Source organism: Crassostrea angulata, chromosome 7 (assembly GCF_025612915.1).
Source record: "Crassostrea angulata isolate pt1a10 chromosome 7, ASM2561291v2, whole genome shotgun sequence".
In the NCBI taxonomy this organism is placed as follows: Eukaryota; Metazoa; Mollusca; class Bivalvia; order Ostreida; family Ostreidae; genus Magallana; species Magallana angulata.
This window is the reverse complement of record NC_069117.1, coordinates 2,302,252-2,327,377: the sequence shown is the minus strand read 5'-3', so window position 1 is coordinate 2,327,377 and position 25,126 is coordinate 2,302,252. Positions and strand designations below refer to the sequence as shown.

Sequence of the window (25,126 nt, the reverse complement as noted above, 5' to 3'; positions counted from 1 at the left end):
AAAATGAAAGACAGTTAATCAACCATTGTAACTAATTTTTTTTTTAATTTTTTAATATATTTAATATTATGTTTTTTTCAGTGAGTATGCAAATATTTATTAATTGAAACTTTATTTGTAATTTGAACATTTTTAACGATATGCAATGAATTGGCAAGTGTACACAAGCAAAATATTGTAATATTTTCATCCACCAACAAGGTTTTACTCAATTACACAGATTAAGAATGTGCCTCGCTAATACTGTTGTGCATGAAGACATACAAGAGTTACATTTTGGAATAAAAAGCTGCTTTAACTTCTATAATTTAAACATATACAATAATTGCGTGGGTTACATCTTTTTGCTTTGATACCTAGTACTTTTTTGGTGCTTGTTAGCGGAAAAAATATTTTCATATTTTCATAAAAGTCCCTGATATTTGTTATAATGTATCTGTTTTTAATTTATTTTATTATCGTTATTTCTGAAACTTGTTTAAAACATACACAAGTTACGACAATTTTTTTTTTTTTTTTTTTACAGCCCGTTGTCTAACCCTGTCTTAACAAATGATGTGATGAAGAGATCAACTTCTCAAATGCATGTATTTAATGTCATTATGGAATTGGAGTTTTGTATTTAAATTTGAGCCTTAATATCGTTTTTAATTTAAATACTTTCAGGGTTGTTCTGCCCCCCGTATTGACCAGTCAAACTCAGGCAGTCAGTTAACGGACTTTATTAGCATAAGATCGCCATAAGATCGCCGTAAAAGCTAAAATGAACAAATAACACTAATAAGCACTCATTCGTTTACATACACACTCATTCAATAATGTGAAGTACAGTTTAATACTATAATCTACTGTGACACAAACATTATACCAAAACATGATTAGGGAAATTCGAAATGACCAGTTGTTTGATCCTTTAAACACAGTTTAACTAAGCATTTGTATGAAAAATATTACTTTGACAATGAAGAATCATGAAACACTTACATCAAGGTGCCTGACTGACTCTAAAGACATAAAATATGCTCATAAATGTTTGCTGCAAACTTTGCAAAGTGCGCGCTTTCGCACAAGAACGATAACTCTGTATCACAACAAATAAATATATAACTCGTACCACTACACACTCGTGTCACTACACTCCTCGTCAGATATTGTCAAATATCTCCACCAACACACCTTTTTAACTAAACCAATCGCTCAACCAAAATTAATATAAAAGTATATTACCGTATACAGCAAATTACCTGTGCAACTAAACAAGCGTGACGAACGATGATAAAGTCTACTCGACTAAGATACGAATTGATAACAATATTATGTAGATTATCATAATTCAGACTAGGTACAAATGTAAACAAACAAACAATGACAGCTGATTAGATTCGTTCTTCAATGACTAGAATCTCACATTTAATTCACTAAGCTGACAAGCTGGGAGTTCAGACGCACGAGGGATGTTGGTCTTCCATCCTTGATGATACGAACTTCTACTGTACGAACGTTGTCATCATCCTTGGAAGGAAAGATCCGAAGGATCAAACCCAAAGGCCACTGAGTTCGACAGGTTGAGGAATCACACACGAGAACCATATCTCCCGTTTTCAGATTCTCTCGTTGTTGGTTCCATTTTCTGCGAGTTTGGAGACCGCTCAGATATTCTCCTTTCCATCGTTTCCAGAATATGTTGGACAACATACAAACACGTTCCCATGTCGTCTTGTACATGTTTTTCATGTCACCGTCCAAATCAGGAATAGGGTCAAAGCCAGTCTTCTGGGTTAACAGCATCGCAGGACTGATGATAATTGGATCATCAGGATCTGTTGATATTGGAGTTACTGGTCGAGAGTTGATGATTGCAGACACTTCATACATAAATGTGTGAAGGACTTCATGGGTAAGTTGACCTTTGTGCTGAAAAAGCATCGTGTATAGGATCTTGCGGGCCATGCCGATCATCCTTTCTCAAGAGCCCCCCATGTGGGAAGCATGGGGAGGGTTAAACTTCCAGATTGTTCCTGACTTGTGGAGAAAGTCCTGGACTGGTCCTTGCTCCACACACACGCTATCTATTCTGAGAGCGTCCAGAGCTCCGACAAAGTTGGTTCCACGATCGGAACAGAATTCTTTTACTGATCCTCGTACACATACAAAACGTCGTAAAGCGTTTATAAACGCAGAGCTGCTCATTTCTTCAACGAGCTTGATGTGCACGCCCCGTATGGCCATACAGGTGAACAAGATTGCCCATTTTTTACTTTGTGCAAGGCCACATCTCGTCCTACAGGCTACTACTTCCCATGGTCCAAATGTGTCAACACCGACAATGGAAAATGGTAGGCCCATGGAGGTGCGTTCATAAGGTCAGTTGCCCATTATCTGTTCCTGGACCTTTCCGCGTAGTCGTCTACAAGTAACACACTGATTGATAACTGAGGAAACCAGTCGTTTGGCTCCTGTGATCCAGTAGCCCTCACTTCTGATTGCAGCCTCTGTAATCAATCTCCCCTGATGTTTTACTTCTTCATTATGATGTGAGACCAGGAGTTTCGACACATAAGATTTCTTTGGAAGGAGAACAGGATTCTTCATCTCCTCTGGTCACTTTGGTTGAGACGTCCACCCACTCGCAATAGCCGGGACTTATCTAGATATGGATTCAGGCGTATCAGTGGACTTCCTTTGGGTAGTGGTTTATGTTCTTGTAGGCGCTGTATTTCTAATGGGTAGGCCTCTCTCTGGATTGCTGTAATGATAAACTCTGTTGTCTGCTTCAACATTTCCCCTCGTGGAAGCACAATTTTTTCCTTGAAGGTCCTCCCTGCTCTCTTTAACACCATGATGGCCTTTATCAACCTCTGCCAGCTGGAGAATTTTTCGAACTTGGATGTAATCTGTCTAGGTAAGTCTTCTGTGGCAGTCTTTGATGTTTTGATGCAGGGTCGTACTTCACAATCATTGTCTGGGTCAAATAGCTGGTAACTATCTGGCCTTGCATGGTCGTCATTATCTTCACTATGGGGAGGTCCTTGAATCCAATTACCTCCTACCAGTTCTTCAATACAAGAGACGCCTCGAGTTCCAACATCAGCAGGGTTCCGAGAAGTTGAGATATACTTCCACTGTTCAGGTCGAGAGCGTTTATGAATGATTGCAACTCTATTGCTCACATAGGTATAGAAACGTCTGGTATTATTGTTCAAGTACCCAAGAACTACTTTGCTGTCAGTGAAATAGTTTATGTTTTCCATTGGAATGTCTAAATTCTGCGTGATGATGTCCCCTATTTCCGTAGCCAGGACTGCGGCGCATAATTCCAGACGCGGTATTGTATGTCCCAGTAGAGATGCAAGCTTTGCCTTGTCCAAGATAAAGCCATATTTTCCAGTTTCAGGATCCTTAACAAGGGCGACTGCTGCTATTGCTTTCTCAGAGGCATCTGAATAGACATGTATCTCAGGTTTATCAGTCTTGCTGAGAGAATCAAACATGAACATCCGTGGAATGCTAAAGTGGCTGATGCTGTGCAGAGAGTGTCTCCAGCTGTCCCAATCAGGTCGGTAAGTATCGGGTAAATCATCATCCCAGGCGGTATCTGTACTGCAAATGTTCCAAACCAAAATTCTCCCCGTTATGACTAAGGGTGCTATGGAACCCATTGGGTCAAATAAACTGTTTAAGGTAGAAAGGAGTCCCCTTTGGGTAAATGGTTTATCCCCTAGTTGATTGTTGAAGGTAAAGGTGTCTGAGTTAAGGTTCCATGAGAGACCAAGACTCTGTGCTGGTAAATCTTCAGATCCAATGCTGACTTGAGTCAAGCTTTTCTCCAAGTCTTGACTGGGAGACGCATTCATAACTGTCACACTGTTAGATGCGATCTTGTGTAATCTAATGCTACCTTGCTCCTTCAATTCTTGCTGTGTTTTCTTCACCAGTTTAATAGCTTCATCAGCGGTTGAAACGGAAATCAGTCCATCGTCAACATAGAAGTTTCGTTCAACAAATTCCCTGACGTCCTTGTCACCATTCTTAACTGCCTCACGTAGTCCATACGTAGCTACAGCAGGTGAAGGGGTATTGCCGAACACATACACTCGCATGCGGTATTCTATGAGCTCATCCTCTGGGTTGTTGTTGCGATACCATAAAAATCTCAGGAAGTCTCGGTGTTCTTCCTTTACGTAGAACGAATAGAACATCTGTTCTTTATCAGCTATTACTGCTATTTGATCTCTGCGGAAACGAAGTAAGACTCCAAGAAGGCTGTTCGTAAGGTTCGGACCTGTTAACAATACACTGTTGAGTGACTTTCCTTGGTACACGACTGAAGAGTCAAAAACACCTCGAATCTTATCGGGTTTCTTGGGGTGATACACTCCAAATAGTGGCAGGTACCAGCACTCTTTGTCTTCTGGAATTGGTAGAGTAACCTGTGCCGACCTCGATCTATGATGCCTTTCATGAAGGTTACCATGTGGTCTCGTTTGGTGGGATTCTTCCTCAGGCTAACATCTAAAGAATGGGCTAGTTTCAAGGCTAAGACTTTGTTGTTGGGTAAGATGGGCCGTTGCTCTTTGAATGGTAAAGGTGCTGTCCAGTGACCATTCCTGTCTTTTTCAAAGGACAAGTCCATGATTTCAATGAATTTTCTATCATCTGCAGATAGGCCAATCTTGTCATCATCTTTGGTCTTGACAAATATGCTGTTATTTGTACTAACATGTTCTTTGGATAGTTCACTGTGAATTTCCTTGATACTCAGTATGTTTTCGCAAGGCTGTAGGATAGTCGGTCTTCTATCCTTGGACATATACGTCTTGGACACTTGGATAGTTCTTGAATGAAATTGTCCTAGGCATACTTCACCAATTATTACCCACCCTAAAGGGAGTTCCTGCGCAAACGGCGTTTGCTTAGGACCAATTGCCTGACTCTTCACGTGGTGGACCTCAGGCAAATCTCTACCGACAAGGAGGCTTATTTCTGCTGATTGATCCAACTCTGGTATATGGCATGCAACATGACGTAGGTGTTGGTGATAGCTCGCAATTTCTGTGGTCGGAATTTCTGCTCGATCATTGGGCATGTTGTCACACTCAATGACCGGTGGCAGATCAAACGTCTCCCCGCCATTCCAAGGTTGAATACAGAGATTGTTTGCTCGTCTTGCAAACAACCTGACCTTTCCAGAGCAGGAAGACAGAGTGTATTCAAACTTCTCATCCGCGACATCTAGCGCATCGAGAAGAGCTGATGTACCAAGTGTCTTGTTACTTTTGTCATCTAATATGGCGTATACCTTTACTGCTTTGCTTGGCTGCCCCTTGGGAAAAACTTTCACTAGCAAAGTCTTTGCGCACGAACGTCCACTGAAGTTATGACCGCACAGTTGAGTGCATTTAGAGACAAGGTCCTTGGTGGACTCCCCGCCATGCTCCTTCCCAGATGTCGCTTGGGATGACTTCCTGAACGATGCACTCTTCACTTGACTACCCTGACTGCTTTCAACTTTATGAAGTTCTGTTGAATGACGTTAACTACCACAGTCCCCACAGCAAACAGCAGCCTGACAGTCTTCAGCATTATGGGTTGAAGTCAGACAACATTTGAAGCAGATGTGGTTATCACGAATGAACTTCTTTCTGTCTTTAAATGGCTTCTTTAAGAATTCCCTACATTTGTTTAGGGAATGGTTGGAGTGATGGATGGGACATTTGTCTAGTTTCCTTTATTCTGGATCTCCCAGCACTTCTGTTTTCCTGGTATACACTGTAGGCTGCTTGCGGGTATCAGCGTGAGGTCTGCTTGGTCTTGATGTGGTGGAACTCTCTACGGCGTATGTTAGACCCGGATCGTTCAACATCAAACTCATGTCCTTGACGAAATCACAAAACACATTGAAGGGTGGCAATCCTACATCGTGTGCTCTCTTATACCTCGTAGCTCTGTCGCACCATTTTCCCTGTAGATGAGTAGGTAATTTGTGCATAATGGGAATGATGCTTGCGGATGAGTCATAGTAACTCAAAAGTTGAGTGTACTTTGGATTATGTTTCACCGCTTCTATTTCCATTAGTATGTCATACAAGTCATATAACTTCTTGCTGTCTTTCACAGTTATCTTAGGGAAATTGCCAATCTTAGTCTTCAATGATGCCTCCACCATCTCAGCAGCCCCGTGTCTCTCTTCTAGTCTCTCCCATATCTTCGCTAATGCTCTTGGATTTCCTATATTTGACGCCCTGATGCTCTGTGCAAATTTGGATGACTCAGGTCCTAGCCACTTAACAAGCAGGTCAGACTCTTCCAGTGGACTTACATCTAACTCTGATGTTACAGCTCTGAAGGAGGTTTTCCAGAGAGAATAAGTTTCAGGACGATTATTGAAATTTAAGAACCTCGACATGAGCAACTCCTTTTTCAACAAGAACTTTTATTAACTCGCTGGTCGTCCCATGGTTTTCATCCTGGCCCTGAGTAGGTTGGTGAACAAGTCTAGACGCTAAAGTTCTTGGCACGAAGGGGGTCGCATAAGAATTCACGGGTGTAGATTTATGATTTGTTATGCTTTGACCGGACGAAGCCGAAATGTCAACTTGACCTGAAGTTGGTTCAGTCAAAGTAAACTGGCCTGGTAGAGGCTCCATTTGATTATCTTGGCCTTGCTGAGGTTCAAGTGATCCAGGATGGTTTGGCTGAGGTAAGGCAGGCGACCTTTGGCTAGGAGTAAGTTCACTCGTACGAACTGCTAGATTCTGCTCGTTAACATAGCTCATTGTCCTCTCTTGATGAATTTCACTTAAATCTTCAGAGGCGGATTCTTCTTCATCTTCCAGCATGGCGTTAAGCTCAGCTTCTGCCACTGCCGCTTCCTTCTGGGCTGCTAGAACAAAGAGCTCCTTCTGCAAATTGGCTTCTTGCTTCGCAAATTTAAGTTTAGCTCTGGTAGCTTCGGCCTTTGCCCTCTGTTGCATTAATATTGATGATGACAAGGAGCTGAAAGCAGAGAGTTTCGAGTGCCGAGAATTCGCTGTTGATTTCACTTTGAACGTCTCCATTACATGTCCTTTAGAATCCGACATCTTTGACTGAGGTTCGATTTTTGGTTTTACACGATGTTTGGTTTCTATTAGCAATTGTGAGATGGCTAGGTCTGGAATTTCAGGTGTAGGGGGATGAAGTTGGTTTGTCCTTGCAATTGCTTCCGAATGTGTTCCAACAGAATTTCAGTTTTTGTAACTACCGTGTCTCTAAGAAAGCGCTCCGTTGATGCTTGTGTAAGCGACTTCTGAGTGTTTGTTCTGTACAGGTAATCTATGAACTCCTTTGATAACTGAGAGAATTTCGATAGAGCTGATTCGGTTCTCCTTTTTTCACTGGTGTAGTATAATTGTGTCACTGTAGTCTTGCAGTTCTTGAAATATCAATGTTTCCTCTTCTATTGTATGTTTCAGTTCTTTTAATTTCTTTTCAAACTTTATTACTTGTAAAGTGTGAGTTTCATTTCCTTTTTCTGTGAGGACCCGCGTCCTCTTCCCAAATGAAGGGCTTCCTGACTTCTCGTCTTCAAAATCTTCAAGATTGTGCATCTTGAATTCAGTCGTTAGTGTCTTGATCTTTTACTGTTCTGCCCCCCCGTATTGACCAGTCAAACTCAGGCAGTCAGTTAACGGACTTTATTAGCATAGATCGCCATAAGATCGCCGTAAAAGCTAAAATGAACAAATAACACTAATAAGCACTCATTCGTTTACATACACACTCAATTAATAATGTGAAGTACAGTTTAAACTATAATCTACTGTGACACAAACATTATACCAAAACATGGTTAAGGAAATTCGAAATGACCTGTTGTTTGATCCTTTAAACACAGTTTAACTAAGCATTTGTATGAAAATATTACTTTGATAATGAAGAATCGTGAAACACTTACATCAAGGTGCATGACTGACTCTAGATACATAAAATATGCTCATTTATGTTTGCTGCAAACTTTGCAAAGTGCGCGCTTTCGCACAAGAACGATAACTCTGTATCACAACAAATTAATAGATAACTCGTACCACTACACACTCGTGCCACTACAAGGGGCAATAACTGAAAGAAGGGGGCATTCGATCCTTTTAATTTGGTATGAAAAATTGAAGAATGAAGACATTGCTCAAATTCCAAGTCTCTATTTCCTATCATTTCAGAGGAGTACCTACCGATAATAATCTCGTTACTGAATTCATCTTTCAAACCTTGATACTTTATAGTTCCGTTAAATAACATTTCGGTGTGCATAGGAACCTTTTAAATAATGTTCTGGGAAAGAGAATGTTTTGTTTTTAGAAGTTTTGTTCATTCATCAACAACCATGTGGTCAGATCGAAAGACGCCCAACGAAATACAATAAAAACATATCACCTTAGATTACAGCGCAAGTAAGTATTTTTTTTTATTATAAACCCTTACTTCACATGCGCGATTGTAATCTTTTATCACAATATCACACACATTTTTTGTTGAGAACTTTTCTTGGATTCACTCGGGCTTGGTTTTCCATCGTCTATCATGCTTTTTTTAAGTCTTCTATCCTTTGACAACGCCTTTGGCAACGCAACTTGTGCATTGTTTAGAGGTGTTTGTTGCATGTTGGGAACAACCTAAACGAAAAAGAAACATACCTTTAGAAAATTCAACTTACAAATACTTGTAATCGTACTGAGTTTGAAATCTATATGAACCTTCATACTTGATACTATGGTTAAAAACGTCCACGTGGAATTAATGTAAGCATTTATTATCATTACAAACAAAACAAACAGTTTATTACTTCATAAATAACTAAATATCATATTTTAATAGTTAGACTTATAAAAAATACTACATTTTTAAAACTGAAATTACTTTTGTCTGCATTGGATTTTCAAATCCACTTCTATTTAAACTAAAACCACAATTTTAGGGTCAGTATACAGTATATAAAAAGAGCCTCTAGGTATACAGTTGAATAAAACTTGATATGAATTCTTTCAGTGACGCTTAGATAACCAAACGTTAATCAAAATATGTTTATCGATCCTTGATTTAAATAATCGAGTTGTAAAGCATTGTTTTCAACGCAGAATTAGGACTTTGTTTCAGTGTCTGTTGAATACAATATATTTATATATCGCGAATGTCTACATTTTGCTACAATATGCTCTCAACCATTTTTTAAAAAAATGATACTGAATTGCACAATGGCATTGCCATTATCATTTTTTTTAAAATAATTTCAAAAGGTTAATCAAGAAAACTTCTTCGACATAGTCCAGTGTAATATACGTGGCAAATCCATCAAAATAAATTCACTACCACTTACAGTACCCCCAACACTTGACAACAAATGCAACAAGACTTACAAAATAAAAATACATAATAAAAAGAAATAATCAAGTAATACCATGGTTAATTCCACCTTAAATAATTTACGAGATGATGATAATCGGGAATTACTGTAAGGTTGTTATGTATGATTATGTTGGAGCAATAATGAGAATGAATAAAAATGATGCAGATGGTACTTGAATAAAATTCAATTTACTTACATCTGTCACAAACGATACATGACCTTGTCCATAAAACACAGCACCCCTTACTGCTGCCATACCTCCGTCCCAGGGAATGATGACATTTTTCGCCGAAAATGCTGTTTTGATAATGTTCTGAAGTATCGGTGATTGTGCAAATTCTCCAACAAGAATTATTTGATTGATATCTGAAAATTCAGCAAACAACTTTTTTTCTATATAGTCTACAATGCGTCTTCCGGCCTCAGTAAACAAAATCTTAAACTGTTCTGGTTTGACGATACATTTGTCTCCTTTGAGTTCAAGCTCGCCTTTACGTCCTGTACTTAGGATTGATTTCTGCATACCTTCAGCACATCGCAACTCCTCCAGCATGACGGAGGATATTTTGATTTTTAAATTTGGGCAGTCGGGCGATATCCGTCTGATTTTTGATTTTACCTCCTGTAGAAAATCGTAATATTCTAAGGGGTATTTTTCAAAGAAATCTAACAAGGTTTTCCTAGCTTGTAAACTGATCATTTCAACGAAATTGTGTAAGACATGGAATCCTTCCCAAATTTCTGTGTTATCCTCAAACACAATCTTTATCATATTTTTGTTGATAAAATATAAAACCGACAGGGTAGCATTATCCTCTGTAAATACAAAAAAAGGAAAATATGATATGAATGAACGGGTTTGGTTCTTGTATGTGAATCAAGCATGAGATCAATATGTCAGAAATACAAATATGATACCCTATGCTTATTGTACCTACCATATTATGATAACTACCATAAAATATTGTGACAAAATTATCATTTTAGTACACGGTATGTAAAAGTACAATAAATTAAAAATGAATTTTCATTTAAAAAAACAAAAGATGTGAAGCCGATGCAGTAATATTTATTTATCAATTTGTGTGTGCTGTTTTACTGAGACGTAATATTGTTATCGTCTCGGTATTAACAAAATTTTGTTAAAAAGCGTACTTTGACTTCATCAAGATCGGTGTACTTTAAAAAATACACTTTTTTTCTTTCTTTCTTCTTTTTTTTTTTTTTTGGATAATTTGAAAGTAAAGTAAATATCACGTGCCGATCACAAAGCCCTACAAATGAGCTTGAGTTACAGGTCTTTTTTTTTTTAAATATTGTTAGTTTATTACAGATATTTTAACTCACTAACGTTCACACTCCACTACTAAGAACTTCCTGTTGCAATTGTCATCATCTAGCAAGATTATCCCTTCATCTTGTTTATTGTGTAGGCAATATTGAACACAGCAGCAGCTTCTTTAACGATCTTGATATTTTCTGACGAACAACCTGCCTGGACCAACCGGTGTTATTTTGAATAATACATTTCAATATTTTTAAAAATAGGCAAAATTTATGCGGAACAATGCAAAGTGCTTAAAAATATAAGTGGTTTTTGAACGACTTTTTCATTGACAAAATAAAAACCAAGTTTTGCAAAATAGATATTGCTTCATTAATCAACCCAAAAAATTAAAGATATAAATATAAATTAATGACCCTATAGTTATATTGTTAATGTTAGTTTCATCACATTAACAAAAGGAGTTAAAAAATATTTAAGATCGATTATATTTTCAAAATAAATCGATAAAATGTAATTATATCATTGCATAAATGATTTTAAAACTTGCCTGTTGTTTAATGGGCTATGCATATGCAGAGGAATATTTTGTGTTGAAGAAAAAGGGTGTTTTAAATAGTGAGTTCCTTATTTATCTATCTGTTGGATTATATTATTATTTAGAACCAAAATACAACTTGTTTTGTGCTTTTTATCACGCCCCGAATTTGTCGAGTTTTTACGATTTACTGTACCAGTTATCGGCTTCGTGATAATATAATAGTAAAATCCCTGTACATATTGATTTTATACTCTGCTAAATGTAATTTAAATTTTGCCCCTTGAGAGATCAGACTAAAGTCGTCGGGATTATGATACATTATAAACAAAACTCATAAAATAATTATCATAAGGTAATACACAAAATCGTACGCTATTAAATACATTATTGTGCAATCAGGCGTTCAACTGCGCTATGAATCTCTCAGAATTTAGTGGATTCCTTTTGTTTATAAATGTTATATGTATTAATATTTTATTATATGTCAAATGAAAGAAGGAATATAATAACGTACCACAAAGAGGTCATATGCTATATTTAACTTTTTAAACGGTAAATCAGCGGTAAACAATGATCGTTCAAGCTCATGTTTAAAACATATTCATGAAAGATCTTGGATAGTCGCGTGCTTTAAACCCAAACTCTAATTTTAGCCGATAACTGGTACAGTACCAGTACAGGTTTAAATAAAATTAAAATAAATGGGTTATACTTGTGCATCGAACCCCTTTACCTTTTTGTAGTAGGTCTCCGTGGAACAACTATTCCACATAGTTCTTTGAACAACTGTTTGTACTATTAACATTTCACGACTTATTTAGTTAGCTCACCTTTCCGTTAATCATCGGCCATTACCGGTTATTACTCACGGGTAGGTGGATTTTCGTTAATCATCGGCCATTACAGGTTATACTCAGAGTAGGTGGATTTCCGTTAAGCATCGGCCATTACCGTTTATTACTCACGGGTAGGTGGATTTCGTTAATCATCGGCCATTACCGGTTATACTCACGGGTAGGTGGATTTTTGTTAATCATCGGCCATTACCGTTTATACTCACGGGTAGGTGGATTTCGTTAATCATCGGCCATTACCGGTTATACTCACGGGTAGGTGGATTTTCGTTAATCATCGGCCATTACCGATTATACTCACGGGTAGGTGGATTTCGTTAATCATCGGCCATTACCGTTTACACTCACTGGTAGGTGGATTTTCGTTAATCATCGGCCATTACTGTTTATACTCACGGGTAGGTGGAATTTCGTTAATCATCGGCCATTACCGGTTATTAATTACGGGTAGGTGAATTTTGTTAATCATCGGCCATTACCGGTTATTACTCACGGGTAGGTGAATCTCGTTAATCATCGGCCATTACCGGTTATTAATTACGGGTAGGTGAATTTTGTTAATCATCGGCCATTACCGGTTATTACTCACGGGTAGGTGAATTTTGTTAATCATCGGCCATTACCGTTTATTACTCACGGGTAGGTGGAATTTCGTTAATCATCGGCCATTACCGGTTATTACTCACGGGTAGGTGGATTTTTGTTAATCATCGGCCATTACGGGTTATTACTCACGGGTAGGTGGATTTTCGTTAATCATCGGCCATTACCGATTATACTCACGGGTAGGTGGATTTCGTTAATCATCGGCCATTACCGTTTACACTCACTGGTAGGTGGATTTTCGTTAATCATCGGCCATTACTGTTTATACTCACGGGTAGGTGGAATTTCGTTAATCATCGGCCATTACCGGTTATTAATTACGGGTAGGTGAATTTTGTTAATCATCGGCCATTACCGGTTATTACTCACGGGTAGGTGAATCTCGTTAATCATCGGCCATTACCGGTTATTAATTACGGGTAGGTGAATTTTGTTAATCATCGGCCATTACCGGTTATTACTCACGGGTAGGTGAATTTTGTTAATCATCGGCCATTACCGTTTATTACTCACGGGTAGGTGGAATTTCGTTAATCATCGGCCATTACCGGTTATTACTCACGGGTAGGTGGATTTTTGTTAATCATCGGCCATTACGGGTTATTACTCACGGGTAGGTGGATTTTTGTTAATCATCGGCCATTACCGGTTATTACTCACGGGTAGGTGAATTTTCAGTTTTATACTGCAGTTTTTATCAGAATCTCTTATGAAACAGAAAAAGAAATTATTTTGTGCTTTTATCGATTTGAAGCAAGAATTTGACACTATTTGGAGAAGTGGGTTATGGTACAAAGTGTCAAAAAATGGTATTAGTGGAAAATGTTATGTTTATATGAAAAATATGTACCAGGGTATTAAATCTCTTATTAGTATGGATGGTACCACATCTGATTTTATAAACTGTAATGTTGGAGTTCGCCAAGGCGAAAACCTATCAACATTTTTGTTTTCAATGTATATCAGTGATTTGGAGAATTTCTTATTAGACAAAAACATTGAAGGTCTCAAGAGTATTTCTGATGCTATAGAAAATGAATCATTTATGTATATGAAACTTTTTATCTTTTTTATGCTGATGATACTGTAATTATGACCGAGACTGCCGAAGACCTCCAAAATGCACTGAATGAATTTTATCTATATTGTAGTCAATGGAAGTTACAAGTCAATACTGACAAAACAAAAATTTTGATTTTTTCAAAAGGCCCTCTACCGACAAATGTGTTTTATTACAATAAGGTTGCTATAGAAAATGTCAAAGATATTAAATACTTGGGTATAATCTTTTCCAGAACAGGATCATTTGCTAAAGCTAAAAAACATTTGTGTGAACAGGCACAGAAAGCAATGTACAGTGTTATTAGAAAAATAAGACAATTTATTTTACCTGTCGATTGTCAGTTTGACTTATTTGATAAAATTTTAGCCCCAGTGTTATTGTATGGGTGCGAAATTTGGGGTTACGAAAGTTATTGAACGTGTACATTTGAAATTTTTAAAATATGTTTTTAACTTAAAAAGTAGTACATCATCTTATATGGTTTACGGGGAAACAGGTCGTTTCCCTTTATGTATCAATGTATATACCAGAATGATTTCCTACTGGTCAAAGTTATTCACAAACTCTGAAAGCAAAATTGTATCTGTTTTATATAAGTGTTTGGTCTTGCAATATCAAAGGGGAAATATGTCAAACTCTTGGATTGTAGGTGTTAAAAATATTTAAGATATGTGTGGTTTTTCAAATATTTGGTATGAACAAAATATTGTAAATGTAAAGTGGATTTCTACAATTGTAAAACAAAGGTTACAAGACCAATATATCCAAAAATGGTTTAGTGAAATTAATGACTCGTCTAAAGGGCAAATTTACAAGATTTTTAAGAAAAATTTTCATTATGAAAATTACATTAATATATTGCCACCTATTGGCTCAGAAAGGTTTTTATGAAATTTAGAACCTCAAATCACCATATCCCAGTGGAGACTGGGAGATGGTACAATACACCTTTAAACCAAAGAGTGTGTAAACTGTGTAATTCAGGTCAAATTGCTGACGAATTTGATTATATTCTTGAATGTAAAGAACTATTGACATTTAGGCGTAAATATCTTGATGATAAATACTGGTCAGCGCTTTAATATAACTTTGCAACGATCACCTGTTTATGGAACAAGGTTTCATGAACAATCCTGCAGATTACTCTGAGAATGGTAGCTAGTCTCTAACTACAAGTATTGAATATGGTAACAATAACTAACCTTTCACATATATTAGAAATGAGATACTATAGCTTAGATATCAAAACTATGAATTACTGGGTTAATTTATAAAATACATTCTTTCATAAATACTATTAAGTTTTGTGAACTTATGTCTTGTTCTAATGCTACAAACCTGAAAAAATTATGTTATTTTATTATCAAAATATAGAGTTTGATATAAAAGTCTGTCCTCCATTAATATACTTTTTCCTATCTTCATTGTATATATTGTATATTCATTCTTATTTAATATTTATCTACTACTTATCTATTCATTTATACAATGTACCTCTGACTTTTGAACTGTATATAATGATTGACCTCATGTATTTTTCCATGGTGTGAGCGAAATAAACTGAATTGAATTGAATTGCTCATCTAAATTATCTATAAGTATACGATATACCGGGGTGTATCGCTTTAGTCTGTTGATGCATACGATGATACACTGAGAACTGAAAAGGCATCTTATTTGAAGTGTCTGGTTTTTAAAGTTCATTGAAACTGGTATCTTAAATAAATTAAAATCAATTAGTGCGAAAAATCTGCTCTTTTTTCTGATATCAAATTAAAGATCCTAAAATGATTTAATACATATTTTGTTATATGTTTCAAAGTAATATGATTGATTTGGAAGATACTATTAAAAATACATTAAAATTGAAACTCAGAATGGATCTCCATTTTGGAACCCTACCAATCTTCGACATTTTTCGAGTAAAAACATTTAATCCATTCTGCAAAACTTTAAAATTTTGTCTATTATCTCTTTAAATTAAGCTTAATATTTTTCTAGTCGTATGAAAAATGTTCTTAAGTTCTTTGGACAAAATTGCCCATTCCCCCCCCCCCCCCAAAAAAAAATTATCTAAAAGATAAAATATCCCAACAGAGGAAGTGACGTTGTCAACAAATATATTTCTATATGATTCAATCATTTTCAGTCGGATCTGAAAATTTCATTAAAATCAACCGAGTTAATAATTGTTTCTAAAATTCGCGTGCAAAAATCAGTAATAACCGATATAATTATTGAAGGGAAAGTCCTAACGAAAACATTAAAAGATACCAATAAACCATTCTGTTGACATCATTCAAAAACACATTAAATTGATACAATGTATAGAAACATATCTTTGCCTAAATATAAAATGTGTGAAATTATTTACTTAGTACAATTGCCGACATTGGAGAAACTGCAGGACACTTTTCGTTATCACCACATTTCATCTTTATAACAACAAATTGATAAATTGGTTGAAAAAATTAAAGTCAGCTTTTTTCTCAATTTCAACGAATACATTGCGTCTTAGTCATGTAGTCATATGATGAAATTATCATCAATGTATAAGATACATCTTGTTTAAGATATGTTCAATTCGACCGTTTTTTTAGTTACAGTCATGCCATTTTCAAACCCATATTATAATACCTATTTCGTTTTATCATTTATTGTGTAAATTGCTTCGGAAATATTTCCTTTGATTAGATAACTTTACTATTTTGACATTTGAACAATATAAGTACACCATTTACCAACGTCCATTAACCTCTTGTATAATAGGTAAGAAATGAGAACAATTTGCAGTCATCTTGAATATCTAACAACATTTGCATCCAATGGCTTACAATTGCATGACAGATACCTGTAAAATAGCACAATTTACAGAATTTTTATTGGAAAAATACTGAAGAAAAATAAATTGTCTGAATGAACTATGACAAGTCTTTGCTTTTTCTTCGTATTGATTTTCAAATCAGAATACATGTAATATTTTTCATCTTTATTTAGAATGTCAGTTGTTGCAAGCATTAAGTTATATCTGGTGCATATTAAGTTTGTATTAGCCTAAAATATGTATCATAGCTTTTGCATAGTGCTTTACCTGAAAGTAAACAGCCTGTATCATAATAACTTGGTCCAATTTATATCATTTTTGTACGTTGTAAAACGATTGTTTTGTTTAGTATTTATAATGGGCAATACAATTGTTTTCCGGATCTTGTAGTGCACTGAAAATATATTATTCTTGTATAATTTATTGAGATAGTAAATGTTTTCTATCTCCAATTATAATTAAGATAAAAAAACTTCAAATATAATTTTTCAGTATATAATTGATAAATCAAATAGCCCAGAGGTTTTCTTTTCATAATATTGACCAGCCAATTTTGGCCATTTTGAATTTGGTATGCTATAGATCACGGGTATTTTCATTTTCTTTGTTTTAGTGGGAAGAAAGAAAATTTAAAATTGATTATGACTGATATCATAGATCCGTAAGAGTTTCAGGGCCCCTATTGCTCACCTGAACAACAATGATTATAATTTTGATCGATAAGGCATTAAAAACTATTATACAAAATGGTTGGACAAGTAAAACATAGTAGTATATTATTTGAAATAAGTTTTAGATTTTGCTGCACATAAAATAATTTTCATATTAAACCTTGAGCCCCTTTTAAGGCTGAGTTTTCCTGGGTGGATAATTCATAAAAGATGTTAAGTTCAAACAAATATAGAGTTCAAACAATTACAAATTGATACTTTATCACAAGGCTTGCTTTGTTATATCATAGCGGAGCATTTGTGTGATGTTTTGGAATTTTTTTGTTTTTGGAAGTCGTCCTTCCTCTAATTTAATTGATTAAAATTTTTGAGAAAATATGATTGAATTTCATCCAATTATTGACCAAGATATAACCAGGTGCAGAATTTTAAGAGCCACCTTGATATGAATCAGATGTTTTGAAATTGATTTGAAGTTAGTTTAACTTGATATTATTGAATTTAATTTTTTGAAATTGAACTTTTCCCCTTCAATTATAATGAAATGTAATAAGATAAAAAAAAAATGCAAGGGCAACCTAGATTGGTGTTTTGAATCGATTTAAATGTAACTATTTTAACTCGAGTTATATGAATCTAATATATTGAAAATAATTAAATGTCAAACAATCAATGCAGCTAATGAACGCAGAATTGAATGTGTGACATAAACGCATTGTTCCAGCTATTGAAACTCGATTTTAACACATTCAGGGGTTTTTTACATTAAGAATTTTATATTGTAACTTTCATTTCATCCATACACAAGTTTTATACATTAGACTTAAAGGAAATAGTATTGTGAAATTGTGCAAAAATTAAGCCTCAAATTAGCTACATGTATTAAGATTTTAACTATCAGTAACTGTCATCATGCAAGATAATTCAGTCTTACAAAATGCATTTTATGAAAAGCAATAATCACCACTTCAGTTTTTCTCCTGTCCTTACATAATACAATATTTAACAGTTTCATAACATTAACATGGAAATTATTGTATTATACGGTTCAATATCACTTGATGAAATTTTATAGCACATCAATCTTTTTAAAACATAATTTATGGTGTAATATCATTTGAATCATTTGATATACCATGTTCATGTAGATCTACAATTAAATCCATCAAACAAGCTTAAGTGAGGTAGGACTAAGAACTTTTCCCTAATCCTTGGTAATCAAGATCAGCTCTGTATCTGAAACCTTACGTTTCATACCCATAGTTGAACCATATGATTTATTGCAGTTATTTTTTAGAACAGGCATTTTGTTTAAACTTTCTGAACGTATCATTTGGATTATCAAGACGAAGTTAAGTATCTAAAGCTATTTCTAAATAAGACACCAATAGTCATTAAACCTTGTTGAATGTAGAAGTATTTAAGGAATGGGGAGTCATTCTTTGAGTATTAAGAGGTGATCGAATATGGTCACGGATGTCTAATCAAATAAACCCCGTATGCCTTTGACAGATTTGATCGCGCCCGACCGTATTTGATCACTTAATAATATTCAATAAATGATTTCACATTACATATATTTAGATAATTTTCAGCAATTACGGTTTAATATCGAAATAGTCTTCGATTAAAAGTATTGGAATATACATTACAATTCAATTTATAGAGAATAATACATACCCTTTTCCACATCACAGCCTGTATCAGCCCGAGACTCCAATAACAGCCCGAGGGCCGAAGGCCCGAGGGATGATATTGGTCGAGGGCTGATACAGGCTATGATATGGAAAAAGGGTATCTATTATTATATTTATTACTAACTTAGTAATAAAATTAAAAAACAAAAACTTGAACAAATTGATTTTAAAGAACTTGAATTTCTTCAGGTTTAAGAAGTTAACTGCTCCAAAACATTTGCTAGCATTTAAAGTTTTCAACTACACTTAAAAATGTTGATGCAACACATATTTTATTTTTCGTCTGTAAACATGCACAAATGCCGAAACGAAAAAAAGGAGAGGAGTTCCGCAAGGGGTGTGATACGGATCCATACCAGCCCTATCGCTGATAACCTGTATCAGCCCCGGAGGCCGATACGAATTTCGTGATGCCATCTGTATCACACATGCAAAAAACCTGTATTTATTACTAAGTATGTAATAAATAGTATTATCTCATAGAAAGACGGGGAAATGTAAAATAACTGGGTAAATATGAACAGGATTTGCTTTACGCAATCAGCTCCACATTTATTCTCCAACATAATTTTAGTTGTTCTAAAATCTCAAAACATGCCAAAGCATCAGGAACACCACGAAACATTCTGTTTCTAAGACAAACTTTGTACCTCATTAACATAGTATACTATTAATCAGCCGTGCACGTTCGAAAGCTTCAAAGTAATCAATCGACTGCCAACTTTACGCTTAATTGAGTTAATTAGCTAATTAAAATTGACGTCCAAGTCCACATAGGAAAATTTTAACCCCCGTTGTTTACTCATATGGCGCTTATGATTTAGAAAAGAATTATTTACCTAAGTTTATAATAGGTAAGAGTTTGATCAATAAAAGAAAAAAAATGATAATATAAATTAAGAAATTATAGAAATAATTTTTAACAAATGAAAGATAGCAAGGGAAACTAATAACTGAGAGGCGCAGTTGATAAATCTAATAAAATTACTACTTGGGTGTCAGGTGATGTATGGTTATGAGACGTTCATTTTAGTGAAGTCCATTTGTTTGTTCATGCCATCAAGTCTGAATGATTTGAGTCTGTGTATCTAGAACTTTACCTTGCTTGTCCTCTCCGCGTCTGTCCAATGAGTATTATGGTCAATAACCAATACTGTCATGTCTTCCCGTTTGTGGCCACTCATATTAAAATGTTTCCCGACGAGCTCCTTGTTTTTTTTTTTTTTTTTGGTCTATATAGTAAAGCGGTGGTTATTGATTCTTCACCTGTTTCACCAACGTATTGCTTTGAACAAACTTTTGCAGCTGATAAGACAGATGCAGTTGTCTGTGCGGTAAGACGTGTTGCCAAATGTCTTGTAGGTCTGACCCGTGATGGGGCCTTTAAAACTGTCCTTGTTGGTGTTGTGCTTGCACAGAAGGTATCTGACAACAGATCATGTTTTCTTTTTTTACGAAATGAATAAAAAATGATGAAATATGTGTTAATGTTTACGAAATGTTTCGCCCAACCAATTGTCGACCGGGCCAATTTTAAGGAAGGAATGCCTGGACGCCCCATATTTAGTGCCATTGGTCAACCCACGAAGAAGAACCCTGCTTTTTTCTGTTTTGTCTTTGTATTGCAAAAAGGTTTTCCTGTCGTGCGAAATTGATTTACGCTTTGATGAAAAAATTGTAATCTTTTGATTTAACTACATTAATTTTGGGATATATAGAAAAATGTTTTCTCTGATATTGTTAGCAGAAAGTTTTATTCATCGTCGCATACTTTGCCGTCTACGGATTTGTTGTTTATATTCATCAGCCATTCTAAATGTATTGAAAACTGTTCCTTAAAATTGCGTATGTAAAATGAAAACAAGATCAAGACGGATAAAATTGTTTATTGGATGATTTTTCTCATTTTCGTTTTTCATAGCATGTAAAAATTGATTGGAAAATTAAAAACTTACAAGACCTGATTGTCAAAAATTTACAACAGGCAAGTATGAAAACTATTACTTTTTAAATCAGTAATAGGTTTAAAATCTAGATATAAATCGTAATTATCGTATCAAAATAACTAGGATTAAAAAAAATGAGAAAAGAACATACTCTCTAGCAAAATTCACAATAGCCTAGAACTTTAAGACAGTACAAATTAAATAGCTAAACAAAGCAATGCAAATTTTTCGTATAAAAATGTAATAATTCCATGTATCATAATGTAAAATCGGTTCACACTCTATAGAAGTTTAAAAGTATTAAAATTGTAAAAACACATTCATATAACACAATAATACATGCAAAGTTACAAAGATTTTGACAAAGTTACATGTAAACTACATGTCACCTATTTTAAAAATCGAATATTTTTAAACTATATATATTAATATCGAGTTAGAATCAACATAATTCAATGTAAAAGAAAAAAAATAGGTCTAGCTTAGTATCACAAATAGACACATAAACAACATATGCATATGCACATACACCATCTTAAACTTGATTTTACAAATGTCAAAAACTATATGTAACATTAGCACACAGCATACTAGCAAAAAAATGTGTTTAGTGAAAAAAAAAGAAAAGTAGGATCAAAAGGTTAAACAAAATTTCATTGATCAATCACATCTCATCGCCAGCCATTAAACAGAATTAAATTCAACTAGACTTTGACCCGTGCGTGCACGGGTTGACATAGCATATAATATCAGACATTTACGAAATAGATACATCGCCACACCGTATTGTTGACATTTGCATAACCAAGCTTTAAGCCTACAATAATGCTATTTATTTCACTACATTCTGCTGAGTTGGAATAATGTAATCTGTGTCTGCCTCCCATATACCAGTAATGTAGCAGAAAATTGCAGAATCGCTCCAAAACGATTTTGGAGAAAATTGATAAAGTTGCATTGAAAATAGCAGTCAAATTGTTCATAACAAACCATTTTGAAGCTGTAAATACCTTTCTTCTAAAAGTTTAATTTCATAATTGCAGAATTCAACATTTCTTCTACAACGTTTTTTACACACCATGTTGACATTCAAAACTCTCGGGATTTTTTTTATAGTAAATGCACTGTGTTAGACTTATCTCCCGTAATTTCTTTGATGAACAGAAAAAAATTCCAATGAAAATTCATACGCATTTGTTTTACCGTCTCTGGGTTTATCCATGCAAATGTGATATTGTGGAAACATAAAATAAAGAGCATCCCGTGATTTACCGTGAATGTAATGCGCATGCGTAAAATTGTAAAATCCAAAAAAATTCAGATGATTTCCGGAATTTTTTTGAGGAATTTTCGTTGATTATTAATTAGCGAAGCTTGATTGAGAAAAATAAAAACAAATTGGTAATCTTCAAGTACCAATGATGTTTAGAATAATTGGTATTAAAGCTCAAAAATTCGAGTCTATCATTTTAATATAGTAGTATAGATACACAAACTGGTAATGGTAAAGACACACTGGTATAAAATCTACACACTCTAGACACATTAACTTAAGTTCAAGAAAGTGTTTTGTTAACAGACAAGCAAACGGTAAAAACTTGAAAAAAGTAAAAAATAATTAAGCTTTATTTAGATTAGCAAAAATAGATTTACTTTAAAGGTACATAAACCTCGTATCACATTATCACACATCGTTTTAGTGGTGATTTTTTCTTGTTTTTTTTCTGAAAAATTTTTGAATTCTCTTTTTTCCTCATCTCAATTCCTTTTTGCTCTGCTAACGCAGCTTGTGCATTGTTCAAAGGTGTCTGTTTCATGGTGTGCACAGTCTAAGCGTAAAAAGAAACCAGGAAGATTAAATTTTATATTAGCTCAGTCAAAGAATTAACAGCTATTTACATTTGAAAGAAGACTCAACCCACAGCTTTGAAGCAATGTGGACAAAAACTGTGAGGTTGATTTTTTTATTTATAGAAGCCGTAGAAAATTAGAAAAAGGTTGGCGTATGTATTGTGTACTACCTTAAATGAAACAAACTCACGTTTGTCTCCACTGCTATACTCATTTGTCCAAAAAATACAGCACCCCTTACTGCCGCCATGTTTGCCTCACAAGGAATGATAATATTTTTTGCCGAAAATGAAGTTTTGATAATGTCATGAAGTATCGGCGATTGTGCAAATTCTCCAACAAGAATTATATAATTGATGTCTGGAAAAACAGTTAACAACTTTTCTTCTATATAGTCTACGATGCATGTTCCAGCATTAGCAAACAGAATCTGAAATCGGTCTGATCTTATGACACACTTGTCTCTTTTAAACTCAATCTCGTTTTTACAGTCTGGTTTTACTAGAGATCCGTGCATGCCTTCAATAGATTTTATCTCTTCAAGAATAACGGCTGATATTTTTATTTCTAATTTTGAATTGCAGGTTGAGATCCATCTGATTTTTGATTTTACCTCACGTAAAAAATCGTAATATTCCAGGGGGTGTTTTGTAAGGAAATCCTTAGTTTCCAAACAAATCATATCAATAAAATCGCACAAAATTTTGCGCCCGTTCCAAATTTCAGTGCTATGATTGTATACAATCTCCATCATATTTTCGTTGATATATTGTACAACTGACATAGTGGCATAATCCTCTGTAAATATAAACTTAGTGAAACAATGATATCAAGTGGGATGAGTGGTTTCGATCTTTTTATATACTGTTTTAATATTCGTTAAAAGAAGTGCTCTGTATCATAATATAAGGAAATAAACAGAAATAAATGCTAAAATTTGTAGACTGTTTATCTACTAAATAATAGTTCATACCAAATAAAATCGCATCTAAAATCTTAAGTTAGATATGATGGTTATATTAATTTGTTGACCACCTACCCTCCTTAAGGACCAATTTGACATATACACACATGTACATGCATCACGCCAAAGATTAAATATATAAATATGATATCGTATTCTATTGAATTACTTCAAATGTGATATGACCATGAAAAGTATATGGACTATGTTTATGTAGGTAAACTTTTTCCGAATACTATGAGATTTGGTGCCAAGTGAAGCAAAATGGCAAGAATTTTTTTAACAACATATGCAGTACAAGGTTCACAAGAGAATTAGAATATGTGATTCTATCTGTATGTCTATCTGTATATCTACATCTGAATTCTTGACTTTATCATTAGTTCAAGATTTTCTTTACAATAAAAAAAAGAAGCGCATTTTTCTCATCAACTTATTTTGGTAATGATGATGAATAAATTATTCCCTCCGGCAAATTTACATGTATTCAAAAATGTTATTAAAGTGGATACACATTTAGTTTTCAAATTTCAAGCATATTGGTTTTTTGACGTTTTGCCTTTTAAGTTTTCGTGTGTTTTGGGACAGGGAATAGAATAATGCAACAATCGTTTGAGGAAAGGATAGAAAGAAGTTTTTGCATCATAACTAAAAAAAAGGCTTCTTTTGTTTTTGATAAACATAACTAACGTATCATTTTTTAAAAATATGTTTGTTTATTAGCACATGCAATTGAAGCCAGTTGAAATATGTTTTACAATGGTTCATTATCAATACATATAAATCAGTTTTGTTTCTGGCATAGCCCAATGGTCCAGATAAGAAGTAAATTTGCTGTAAACGCAACATAAAGAAAATGAAGTTGCTAAGCGACGCAGTTCATGTCATATTTTAAAAATCTCTCGAGTTGTTCTTTATGTATATTTACATTCAATGTATATTTCCCCTTATGTTTGCATTGGAAATCTGCGACGTTCAATTTTCTATGAATACACTTTGATAATTCATGCGACAAGTGCACATTTATAAGCGTCACCACGTGTTTTGAGTATATTTATTTTGCAAGATTAAATGAAACGTTAAACCTTACATAACCAATTTGATATGTACGAGGGTTGTTCGGAAATTATTGAGACTACACGGATATTTCCATTTCTAAGTGACGAATTATGGTGAAAGTTGGCATCAACATTGAAGAAACCTTAACAAATAATTAAAGAAAGTAATATTTAAAAAATGTTTAATATTTTGTTTACAACGGTAGATTAACAAATCGGTGGTTGGGGTACCCGGCGCAAGCATAAACTCGGAGAATAAGAAAACTAAAACATCGTCTATCTAAGTGTCCGCAAACTTACATCTTATACTAAAAGAAATCAGATTATATATGTTCATTTTGCTATTTATTGTGACTAACTTTTGATCAAGTTTCACGAGTGTTT

At 34.6% G+C, this 25,126-nt stretch overlaps 2 protein-coding genes across 3 annotated transcripts in view; both read right to left on the bottom strand.

The window, feature by feature from the left end:
* Positions 1-8,486: 8,486 nt before the first annotated feature.
* Positions 8,487-10,198, bottom strand: LOC128157045 (heat shock 70 kDa protein 12A-like). Its single transcript, XM_052819398.1, has 2 exons — positions 9,579-10,198; positions 8,487-8,651 (listed from the first exon to the last, which is right to left on the bottom strand). The coding sequence occupies exons 1-2, from the start codon at positions 10,152-10,154 to the stop codon at positions 8,487-8,489; spliced, it is 741 nt and encodes a 246-aa protein (XP_052675358.1). The 5' UTR covers positions 10,155-10,198.
* Positions 10,199-22,385: 12,187 nt separating this feature from the next.
* LOC128193149 (uncharacterized) overlaps positions 22,386-25,126 on the bottom strand; it is a 68,127-nt gene continuing 65,386 nt past the window's right edge. The window contains exons 1-2 of one of the 2 annotated variants that reach the window (XM_052866429.1): positions 22,911-23,474; positions 22,386-22,698 (exon numbers count right to left, since the gene is read on the bottom strand). In XM_052866429.1, coding sequence (XP_052722389.1) covers positions 22,546-22,698; positions 22,911-23,474 — 717 coding nt within the window. In that variant the 3' untranslated portion in view covers positions 22,386-22,545. Of the gene's footprint in view, positions 22,699-22,910; positions 23,475-25,126 lie in introns of those variants that run through there. The other variant, XM_052866428.1, reaches the window with a different exon arrangement.